Genomic DNA, 12451 nt, shown 5'->3' on the forward strand with positions numbered 1-12451 from the left:
TTGCCAAAGAGGAGAGCAGGGCTTTCTTCCCACAGAAGTGAAAGGCTGCAGAGCTTGCCATGTGCCCAACCTCATGTTTAGTGTCTTGGTTTTTGGGACACTTTGAAGGCTCCAGGGGTATTCATCATGGTGATGGCCGTTTGTAAATTAAAGACTATGTTGGAAGTATAATACATAGGTTCCAATTTCCTATGGATGGTGCCCTTCGTCAAAAGAGACTGATATAAAAATAGTAGAGAAATAACTGCAGTGCCTAGAATATATGTTCCTTTATGCCTAACTCTAGACTCTACTAGTCTCTAAGCACTTTAGGGTGGTAATATTCTCACTCTCTATGCCAGCTGTACCCAACTTGTCTGCATTGGCTAAAAGTCCTTCCAGAACTCTTTATTGCCCATGGATATGCTATGTCATGTGACTGGGATGCCCTTCCTCCTCATTGCCCAACCAAATTCATACTTCAAGTTTCATCTCAAAAGTCAGGTGTCTTGTGAGATTTTCATGACTGATTGTAGCTAAAATCAGAAGTGTTCTTTCCACCAGTTCCCATTTATCTCTTACAGCACTTACCGTTCACTATTATAATTACTTGTATACAAGGCTGAATCCCTGACTAGCCACTTCCTTTAGGCCTGAGATGGTATCCCATTGAGGTTTGTTCTGGGAGGAACAGAGTAAGCGCTCAATACATGCCTGCTAAATAAATCAATGGTGAGCAGGTAGAGGGAGGAATGAGAAGAACTCTAAATATTAAATCCCAGGAACTCCATCTGCATTATGAGCTGAGTCATGGTTAGCCTTTAGTTTGTGTTACTACATTGAAGATGCCATAATGCGGGCTACATTTTCCTTTCAAAGAGCCCACCCTCTGAGCTGTTCTTCCCATCATTGAGCCTCATTCTGCTTACACATTGCCCATCCAAACCAAAGAAGCAATGTAGTCCTTAGTCCCTGTTAGTCATCCAAAGAATCCTTATCTTACTGACTCATCAGTTAACTCTGCCACAGTGCTGGTGATCGGGCTCCAAAGCCAGCAGATGGCACCTCTCCACACAGGAATGCACGTTCTTAGACTCTTACGTTGGTTGCTAATCTCAGAGGGAGCCACTTGAGCAACTGCTTCTCTCCACTGTGAAAAAAAGGTTGCATTCCTTCCTAATAACTAACAGCCCTGTGCTGGGATTTGACTGTAGTGAGTCCTATAGGGTTCATCTGAGAAAGACCCAGGTTTTTAAAAAACTCATTTTATTGTATTCAAGAGTTCAGACCTGTTACCTCACCAACTACAAGGACAAAAGAACCCTGGCTGAGATGAGGGCTGACCCCGGCCCACAGAAGTCCCCAGGAAACAGGCTTACCCACCAGCGTCGTTTCGTCCAGGAGCGGTGCCATTTTCCACTCACACATTGGATGAACACTCGCATCCCTCCCTGACAAAACTTTCACAGCCTCCTGGAGTTATATCTGAATGACATTTTAGCTTTAATATATTTTATGTAAGTTTATTTCTGGAGACCTGAATGCTATGCTAGTTTCAACCATCATTATATTTTGGAAAGTATCTCTTAGAGGTTATCTCCATCTATCACTACTCTTCATCAATATAAATGATGTAGAATACCACTGCAATCGATTACCAATATGATGTTAGCATGGAAGCAGTTATTTTAACTAAATACCCATGTATTTAGATATAAAGGTGTCTAGGAGTTTAAAAAATTAAGCTATTCCATAAATGTCATTTTGGGGGAAATGCCATGATATACTGGCTCTGTCAGTAAACTGACAAAAATGATACACTGAAATTAAATCCAGTAATTCAGGAGAAAAAGATCTTCAAGTACACACTCACCCACTATGTTTCATATGTGGTGGTTTATCCATTCGCACTGCTAATTTGATTTTTAAGTCAGAGTCCTGGCTATTTTTTGGAACTATCATTCGGTGCAACTCAGCTGACTTGGAGCTATTAGAAGTTGGGTATAATATCACCTGTGAAAGACAAAAAAGAAAGAAAACATTTAAGTGCACAATACAGTGTCTAATGATTGGAACGGAAATCTTTTCTGTGTTTTCCTGTTTAAAAAGAAGGTATCATGCCCAAATGTGTCTAAACCATTTGACTTCCACCACAACAGATGGGTTTTCAATACAGACTCATTTATCTTTTTGACACATATGTGTTTTCATATTATCACATAACGAGTTTTCTTCCTATGTCACTTCATAATGAGGTTAAGAGCACAAAGGCTACAGTTGAATTGACAGTTGAGAAATACTTGTTAGACACCTATAATTTCAAGACTATTCTAAACTCCTTAGGACAAAAGTTCAGAAAGAAGTATTTTTTGAAATTACCAATAGCATGTTTAAAAAAGTAAAACCAATTATTTTAGGCAGCAAAAATATAACTCATATTTTAATATTTTCACTGTAAAATAGTATTAAAGGAAATCAACTCAATTAGAGATGGAAAAGACTGATATCACAGCACATTTTCTGCCTTAGATCAATACCAAAGGATTTTTTCCCTGATAACATGTTTTAGAAACTATGAAGAGGGGCGCCTGGGTGGCTCAGTTGGTTAAGCGACTGCCTTCGGCTCAGGTCATGATCCTGGAGTCCCGGGATCGAGTCCCACATCGGGCTCCCTGCTCGGCAGGGAGTCTGCTTCTCCCTCTGACCCTCCTCCCTCTCATGCTCTCTGTCTCTCATTCTCTCTGTCTCAAATAAATAAATAAAATTAAAAAAAAAAAAGAAACTATGAAGATATTATGACTGAAACAAAATAATTTTTAACAAAACCTCCAAATCACCAAGTGATTATTTCAGAACTCTACAGCCTCACAAAGCCAACACAGAAGAAAAGCTTACTCTTCATATACAAGCCTACCTCATCTTAGTGCATTTCACTTTCTTGTTCTTCACAGATACTGCATTTTACAAACTGAAAGTCTGTGGCAACCCTGTGTTGAGCAGGCCTACTTGGTGCCATTTTACCAACAGCACCTGCTCACCTCACGTCTTGTCACATTTTGGTAATTCTCAAAATGTTTCAAATTTTTACATTATTATATTTGCTATGGTGTCTGTGGTCAGTGAACAACTGTAATGTTTTGGGGCATCACAAACCATGCTCATGTAGGACAGCAAACTTAAATTTGTGTTTATAAATGTGTTTTCTGACTGCTCTACTAATTGATTATTACGCTGTCTCTCTCCCTCTCCTTGGGTCTCCCTATTCCCTGAGACACAATAATATTGAAATTAAGATACTAACCTTCCAACAGCCTCTGAGTGTTCAAGTGCAAGAAGGAGTCACATGTCTCACTTTAAATCAAAAACTAGAAATCACTAAGCTTAGTGAGGAAGGCATGTCAAAAGCCAAGATAGGCTGAAGGCTAGGTCTCCTGGGCCACATTGTCATTGCAAAGGGAAAGTTCTTGAAGGAAATTAAAAGTGTACTCTAGTGCATGCACAAGGGATAAAAAGCAAAACAACCTTATTGCTAATATAGAGAAAGTTTTAGCGGTTGTGAGAGAAGATCGAATAAGCTACAACATTCCCTAGAGCCAAGGCTTAATCCAGAGCAAGACCCTAACTCTCTTTAATTCTATGAAGGCTGAGAGAGGTAAGGAAGCTGCAGAAGGAAAGTCTGAAACTAGCAGAGGTTGGTTCATGAGGTTAAAGGAAAGAAGCCATCTCCATAACATAGAATTACAAGGTGAAGCAGTTAGTGCTAATGTTGAAGCCACAGCAAGTTATCTGAAGATCTAACTAATAAAAGCGGCAACACTAAACAACATATTTTCAATGTACATGAAACAGTCTTCTATTGGAAGAAGAAGTCATCTTAGACCTTCATAGCTAGAGAGGAGAAGTCAATTACTGGCTTCAAAGCATCAAAGGGACAGGCAGACTCTTATTAGGGGCTAATGTAACTGGTGACGTTAAATTGAAGCTAAGGCTCATTTACCTACCATTCCAAAAATCCTAGGGCCCTTAAGATTGATACCAAATCTGCTCTGCTTGAGCTCTATAAATGGAATAACAAAGTCTTGATAACAGCACATCTGTTTACAATATGGTTTACTGGCTATTTTAAGTCCACTGTTGAGACCTACTGCTCTGAAAAAAAAAAAAAGATTCCTTTCAAAATATTACAATGCACCTGGTCACCCAAGAGCTCTGATGGAGATGGACAATGAGATTAATGTTCTTTCCATGCTTGCTAACATAACGTCCATCCTGCAGCCCATGGATCGAGGAGTGACTTTCACTTTGAAGTCCTATGTAAGAAACACATTCCATAAGGCTAAAGCTGCCATAGATAACGATTTCTCTGATGGATCTAGGCAAGGTAAATAGAAAACCTTCCAAAAAGGATTCACCATTCTAGATGCCATTAAGAACATTTATGATTCATGGGAAGAAGTCAAAATATCAACAGTAGCAGGAGTTTGGAAGAAGTGGATTCCAGTTCTCCTGGATGACTTTGGGAGGTTTCAAAACTTCAGTGGAGGAAGTAACTGCAGATGTGGTGGAAACAGCAAGAGAACCAGAAGTAGAACCTGAAGATATGACTGAACAACTATTCCCTGAGTTACAACAATATTGAAATTCGGCCAACTAGTTACCCTGCAATGGCCTGTAAGCATTTATGTGACCGGCAGAGTCACTCAGTACAGGGCTGCAGTCTCCTGGTAACCTTTAGCAGGTAAGGAGGTACTTCTTGTGGACGAGTAAAGGAAGTGGTTTGAGATGGAATCTACTCCTGATGAAGATGCTGTGAAGACTGTTGAATTGACAGCAAAGGATTTAGAATATTACACAGACTTAGTTGGTAACGCAGTAGCAGGGTTTGAGAGGACTGATTCTAATTCTGAAGGAAGTTCTACTGTTTTTTTTTTTTTTTAAACATTCTTTTTTTTTTTTAAAGATTTATTTATTTATTTGAGAGAGAGCACATGAGAGGGGGGAGGGTCAGAGGGAGAAGCAGACTCCCCGCCGAGCAGGGAGCCCGATGCGGGACTCGATCCAGGGACTCCAGGATCATGACCTGAGCCGAAGGCAGTCGCTTAACCGACTGAGCCACCCAGGCGCCCGGAAGTTCTACTGTTTATAAAATGCTAGCAAACAGCATTGCATGCTCAAGAAATCATTCGTGAAAGGAAGAGTCCATCAATAACGGCCAACTTCATGTGGTCTTAATTTAAGAAGTTACCTTGGCCACCCTAACCTTCAGGAACCACCACCCTGATCAGTCAGTGATCATCGACATCAAGGCAGGATCCTCCACCAGCAAAAAGATTATGATTTCCTGAAAGCTCAGATGATGGTTAGCATTTTTAGTAATAAGTATTTTTTAATTAAGGTATTTACTTTTTAAAGATAATGTTATTACACACATAAGAGATTACAGTATAGTGTAAACATAACTTTTATATGCACTAACCAAAAAACTCATTTGACTCACTTTACCAGGATATCCATTTTATTGCAGAACTCTGGAACTAAACTCACAGTATCTCTGAGGAATGCCTGTACATAAAATGATATATTTTCCCCACTTTAGTCAGTCATAACATTATTTAGACATGGCCTATATCCAAGCCTTGATATTTTTAAATGGGAGGACTATATTCTGAAGGATAAAGATATGAAATGCAGTGTGTATTTTAAGCCACTCTTATTTTATACCAATGTGAAAAGTAAACCAACCTGAAATTTCTATGTAAATGGAAGAATTATAAACATGCTCAGGTATGCTAAAATGTTCTTACAACAAAACACGGCAACTGAATTTGGCATGCTCTGCCAAAAAACAAAAGTCTTCATTTCCATGTATAAGTGGAACTATTCACAGAGAAATTTTCAAGCAAAGCTCTTTTTCTCTCTAGGAAAGGCAACAGTCATAAAAGCTACTTAAACTATTCTCAACTTCCAAGTTGTTAAATGCAACTACTATTTTGAGACTTTTCTCAAGCCTATCCTAAAAGCCACAGCTGAATTGAATCCAGCATATCTATACACTTAAGCATGTAAAGGCACATCCAGTAACAGATAAAATGGCATTTGTGATATTTTAAAAAATGATATTATAGAAGTAATCCATTCTGACTGCTAAAATATCCAATGGAATATTTTACAGATTCTTTCTTAAATGAGAGTTAAAAAAAAAAAAGTGATAATTTTTGGCTCAAACCAGTAGACAAAACAACGTTATTAACAACTTAGGGGAAGACTCCAAAAAAGCAGCAAAGACTAAGAGCTGTATATCTACCCTCTGAAGCTATAGCTGCCATTTCCCTAGCAATTCTGGAAAGCTTTTTCTCATTCTCCCTACCACATCCTTTTATCCCCCAAATATATTTTGGCATGAGCCACCTAAAGACTTTTTTTTTTTTTAAGATTTATTTATTTATTTGAGACAGAGAGAATGAGAGAGAGAGAGCACATGAGAGGGGGGAGGGTCAGAGGCAGAAGCAGGCTCCCTGCCGAGCAGGGAGCCCGATGCGGGACTCGATCCAGGGACTCCAGGATCATGACCTGAGCCGAAGGCAGTCGCTTAACCAACTGAGCCACCCAGGCGCCCGAGCCACCTAAAGACTTTATTCCTTTTTAATTCTTCCTTCTTTGTTTACACAAAAATTGGTATTGTTCCAAACTCCAAAAGTCTTATACAGGACGAGAATATTTAAATGAAGACTTTTGACCATTTTCTCATTCTCTAAATGCTGATGACAGTTACTAAATAAGGTCCCCAAACAACTAATTGCATCCGATCCACAAATTAAGGATAATCTCACTACTGAATACCATCATTTCTGCCACATTTTAGTTTCCTAATGTGTACTTTTAAGTGAAGTCAGTGGAAGGATTTACTGCTTATCTCTGTTCAATTAAACATTTGAGGGCCCATTATGTAGGGACACTCAAAGGTGAAAGAATACGGATGGTTCAGATCCCTCAGGGAGTCCATAGTTTCTTATCAGAGCTAAGAGCTCAGATACTATCTGATGATCTTACTTCCTATTACTGCACTTCTATCCCTAAGATGTGCCAAAGTTTGCTGATTTTGTCAGTCTCTGGGTTTACTCACTGTCATTTCTTTGGTGGCTCTGTTCTATCACATGTGAAGCTAATACCCTGTGTTACATTTCTTCCTTTTGAAAGACCTAGAATTGTCTGTTTCTCGGGACAAACATTGACACATGTAACAAATGGAGGTCCATACATATGAAATACATTGTTTGTAAAAGAACTGTACTGATAGATAAACCCTGAACTTAGTCTTAACAATGACTGTAAGGCAGTTTCCAGGTCCCCAAATTGCACATGCATGAAGTGGTCATGGTCCTCTACATGATGTTGCCACAGATGTTAACAGACCGGCAGCGGCTCCCCATGTGTAGAGCCCAAAGGGCCAGGAGCAATAAAGGATAAGGAGTTCTTTTTCAGATGCAGAACAAGGGTCTAATCAAGAGGTCCTCAACACTGCCAGGACAGGATTTCAGTGCTGTCCCTGGACAACTATTGCTATGGATTTTCCACTGTAACCTTTTTTTTTTTTTTTTTTTTTCTTTTCCCCAAATGGGCTACTTGGCCGGCAGCTCTCCTGCACCTGTTCCACTGCCGTAGACTGGACTGGTGCTAGAGCAGGGTGGGGAGGGGAGGTGGACAGTAGGTGGGTAACATGAACTTCACTTCACAGGTCACCAGAGCCACAGCTGGGCCTGATGGAGATGCTGGATTCTGGCCTGGCTGAGACTTTGAGTTGATTCCCTGGAGTTGAAGTGAATGTGTTCTCCGTGTAGGAGGAAGGGGAACACAACTATTCTCATCTTTGGCTATAGGGGGCTAACTACTGCCGGTCATCTGTTTACTAGGATTCGTGCTTTCCCTAGCACAGAACTTGCTAGAAGCAGCTAGTCAGCCAGAGATTGTATTTTCTAGCTCCTCTTGTATCTAAGTAGGGACATATGAAAGTCCTAGCTAATGGAATATGCAGAGAAGTAGTAAGCGTCACTTTGGGGAAAAATGATCAAGATACAGGTATGCCGTCTTCATCCCTTTTTACTCATCTGCTAGCCACATGAGAGAACTCCAATGCTCTAGGAAATGAGAGCCATAAAATAAAATGGAAGAAACTACAGCCCTGAATCACCGCATGGAGGAAACGTACCGCACCTATCAGGAACGCCCATCGCAAACTGTTACACAGGTGTTACTGTTTTGAACTCGTGAAATGTTTGTTGCAGCATTTAGTAGGACCCTAAGTAGACATTAACAGAGTTTGGCATCCAGGCTCTTTCACAGGAAAGTGCTTAGAGATTTTAAGATAAGCAGTTCTACTTGAATAGGACTTGGCATAGTAATTAAAATATTTAACAGATATAAAAATTTACTAAGGATTCTGCTATATTCCAGGTTTACATCTAAATTAAATTATAGTTACCTTCTTCTATTTAGCAAAGTTGCCTATTCTTTGCTATTCACTTCTCTGAACCTTTCTATACACATTTTTGCTTCTAGCTTATTTTTGTCACCAACACTTTAAATGTCTTGTCACTTAGCATGACACATGTTATGATTCCTTATCTTAAATATAAAACCAACCTATCGTCTTCATAATAAAATGTCAACATTACTTGCTATCTTTGCAGAGGTGTAATGAAAAACACAAATTTTTTTAGGTTTTAAAATTCTGTCAAATTTAATATACAGAAAGAAACCCTTAAGAATGAAGTGTAAATATACATACATACATACATAATGTTTAGAATAATATGAGGTTCGTGGGATCTTAACATATATTTGTACAAGCTGATACCTCTACACTGTTTTCCTCCTATTAAAATATATTAAAGCCAAGCCCTGTACATTTGTGCACATTTCGCATGATTTTAACTTTGTGACCTATCCCTTTAAGGCCTTCTAAATTTCTAAACAATTTCAACAAAGATCTGAAAAATGTAAAAACTAAGGGGAAAAAAATCTAGAACTAAAGGGAGCTAGATAGGCCCTGGGGCTAGGTAAGCAATTCATTGCCCTTTTCTATAAATAACTGTTAGCCTAGAGGAAGAAAAAAGAGTATATGACCACAATAATGGCATTTTAGTCTTACATTAAAATAGAGATACATACTTGATACAATTCTAGCTCAAAGGTGGGTGCAACCAGCAATTCTGGAAGGAATCAGGACAGACGGCATAGGGAAATTACTTCCACTTGGGAGTCTCAAAGAACCCATAAGAATTACAAGGCAAGACATGGGGAAGAAACTGAGACAAAGACACGAGGCTTTTGGATTTGAGCCACCCTAAGAGTGGCCCTCTAGAAAAAGACACACAATCCTATGCTAATATTCTTACTATCTTTGGTTCTCAAGCCCTTCCCCAAGCTTAACTGGTCAGCTCCTTTGTTCCCTGAACCTATCCCCAGGCAGCTTCCATTGCTTGCCCCCCCCCAAAGGACTTCAACCAGTACAAATGCTCATTAGATCTTCTGCCATGTCAATTCTCTATCTCATCAACAGGTAAGGGGAACACCAACAGACACATGAAAAGATGCTAACATCAGTCCTCATCAGGCAAATAGAAATCACAATGAGATATCACCTCACACCTGTCAGAAGGACTAGGCTCAAAAATATACAAAATACATGTCGGTAAGGATGCGGAGAAACGGGAAGCTTCTTGCACTGTGAATGTAAGTAGGTACAACCCTGAAAAGAGGACTGGCAGTTCCTCAAAAAAATGAAAAATAGAATTATTATATGATCTAGTAATTCCACTACTGGTATTTATCCAAAGAAAACAAAAACACTAATTCAAGAAGATGTACATACCCCTCTATTTCTCGCTGCATTATTTACAATAGCCAAGATATGAAAGCAACCCCAGTGTCCATCAACAGATGAAGAAGATGTGGTACATATACACAATGGAATATTACTCAGACATAAAAAAGAATGAGATCTTGCCATTTCAAACAACATGGGTGGACCTAAAAGCAGTTATGTTGAGTGAAAGAAGTCAGAGGAAGATAAATGCCCTATGACTTCACTTACATGTGGAATCTAAAAAACATACAAAACAAAGAACAGTAAAAACCCAGACTCTAAAATACAGAGAACTGGTGGTTGCCAAGGGGTGGTGGATAGGAATATGGGCAAAAGCACTGACAGGGATTAAGAGGTACAAACTTCCAGCTATAAAATAAGTGACAGAGATAAAAAGTACAGCATAGGGAATAGAGCCAATAATACTTTTTAAAAAAAGAAGATGAAACACAAACTTTTAAGGATTAGGAAGAGAACTCTATAATTGAGGCCAAGGAGGCAGAAAAACCAGAATGTGATACACAATATTCAAGGTGGACAGTGTTTCAGGGAGTAGGAAATGGCCAACAGTGCCAAATGGCAAATGAGAGGGTAAGCACAGTAAAAACGGAAAAGGGTATTGCTTGGTTTAACAGAGAAATCACTCAAGATCTCAGCAAGTTATGTGAGGCCAGACTGTGATAGTTTCAAGAACACAAATCTATCTGAGGAAGAAGAAAGCACTTCATTTAACTCTTAGCTGATCAAGATAGGGCAGGTTGGACAAGATCACTTCGGCTAGAAGAGCCCTGTTTGCAAAGGTAGGGGCAATAAGCCAGGGAGGGTGCAGAGGGTAAGGAAATGGGAAGTTGTGCTAACAGATGAGAACAGAAAGGAAGACTAGGAGTTGGCTGTAGAGGTGCGTGTTTTGCTAAGGAGTTTATAGGTTATCCCATAACATGCTATTAATAGATGCTTTTAAGCCAGGGAATAGCAATCACATTTTTATACCCCTGAGTAAAGAATAATCCCCCTCTATCCAGCTGTATACATCCCGGAACAGAGGTGTGGTGAGGTGTCCTAACAACCGAGAGATGAACTGGCCTTAAAAATACATCTTTGAAAAGGAGTAAGAAGAGAGCAAAAATGCTATTAGCTTGAATCATGTTTTAATTTGTGATTAAAAAATCCTTTTGCTGACAATAAGATGTCCTTGAGACAGAGTTCTATAAGGACACGTGTAAGGGAACATCTAAGTAGAGCTATCTCTATGAGAGACCTTGACTTTCTGGGTTCAGTTGACATTTTTCTATCTTTCTCCTTCAAATGACAGAGATTTTACACTTTAGCTAAGAGTCACAATGACTAAGAATTTATACTTTAGCTAAGGTTCACAATGTGAACTTTTCAAGTACCAAGTACCTTCCTGAGAGCTATAACCTTGAGAGAAAGACTAACTGAATTTACTCCATTTCAATAAATTTGTATTTAGCACATATTAATAACTAGGATATATTTTCTCCAATATCAGAGCCTCTGTATTTTCAGTGTGTGGAGAACATAAATCAAAAGATTTTTCTGAGAGAAATCTACATCCTTAGTAACATTTTCCAGTGTTTTAATACACTTGAGGTTGCTTTGTCTAAATTATTTCCCCTTCAATTTAATATCACCGCTTCCTGTCCTACTTAGTTGAAACAAAGAACACCTGCTCCCTCTCACTAACACAATGCTCTTTTGTGTACTGAAAGATTAGCATTAAGTCTTCCGTCAACCTCATTGTCTGTAGGCTAAATCCAGCTCCCTTTATTTTCAAAGTTGGAAAGAATCCTGGAATTTACAATATGGAACTGATCAAACTCCCAACCCCTTTCCAAATGTGTACTTGGCCTGACAAAGAACCATTCAACTCCTTCCTTCTATATCATATTTTTTAATAAGGCCCTTTTCAAATAAAACAGTAGAAGAGAAAGTATTATCTTGATTCAGTACTTTTTCCTGACATTAACTTGTTAAAAGATGGAGTTTAAAAACCTTGTTATTTGATTGATGGGGGCTGAGGAGAGCATATGGAAAAGAAAAACCAAGGTGGATAAATTATTCCTAAATCTCTTCTGAAATCTCTACTTCATAATGAACCATTATATGAAGGGGCTCTTAGAATGCATTTAGTAGACTATGCTCCCTGCAGGCAGAAGCCACTGTGTGGTAGAGTATCTCTGTGGCTTCTAGGTTAATGTAAGCCAGTATCTTCAAGTAAGCCCTTCTTCACCATGATTCCCCTTCATATCCTAGAGTAGCCACTTACCAAGTATTTGTTGGTTGGCTGACTGGATAGATAGATGCTCAGATAAATTGGAAATAAAAATGCAAACCTAAAATTGATACTTTAACTGAGGTGAAAAGAGAAAAGGGCCTTGCCAAATTTGGTAACAGAAAATGACGGTAGTAATTCTGTAGGCCAGATTTTGTATGCCATTTACTTGCCAGTCTGTAAACATTTATGAAACTCTCATCTTTCCATTCCTGTGATAGATTAAGTTTCCCAAAGATGTCTCTACACATCCTCATCTCCAGAAACTATGAATAGGTTACCTTATATGGCAAAAGAGAACTGAGGTAGCAGGT

At 39.0% G+C, this 12451-nt stretch overlaps 1 protein-coding gene across 13 annotated transcripts in view; it reads right to left on the reverse strand.

The window, feature by feature from the left end:
- The window catches only part of CADPS2 (calcium dependent secretion activator 2), a 532431-nt gene that overhangs the window by 230275 nt on the left and 289705 nt on the right, over positions 1-12451 (reverse strand). For all 13 annotated transcript variants that reach the window (XM_044920121.1, XM_044920119.1, XM_044920123.1 and 10 more), the window contains exon 8: positions 1853-1992. In XM_044920121.1, the coding sequence (XP_044776056.1) occupies positions 1853-1992 (140 nt within the window). The remainder of the gene's footprint in view (positions 1-1852; positions 1993-12451) is intronic.

The sequence above is a fragment of the Neomonachus schauinslandi genome, chromosome 12 (genome assembly GCF_002201575.2).
Source record: "Neomonachus schauinslandi chromosome 12, ASM220157v2, whole genome shotgun sequence".
In the NCBI taxonomy this organism is placed as follows: domain Eukaryota; kingdom Metazoa; phylum Chordata; class Mammalia; order Carnivora; family Phocidae; genus Neomonachus; species Neomonachus schauinslandi.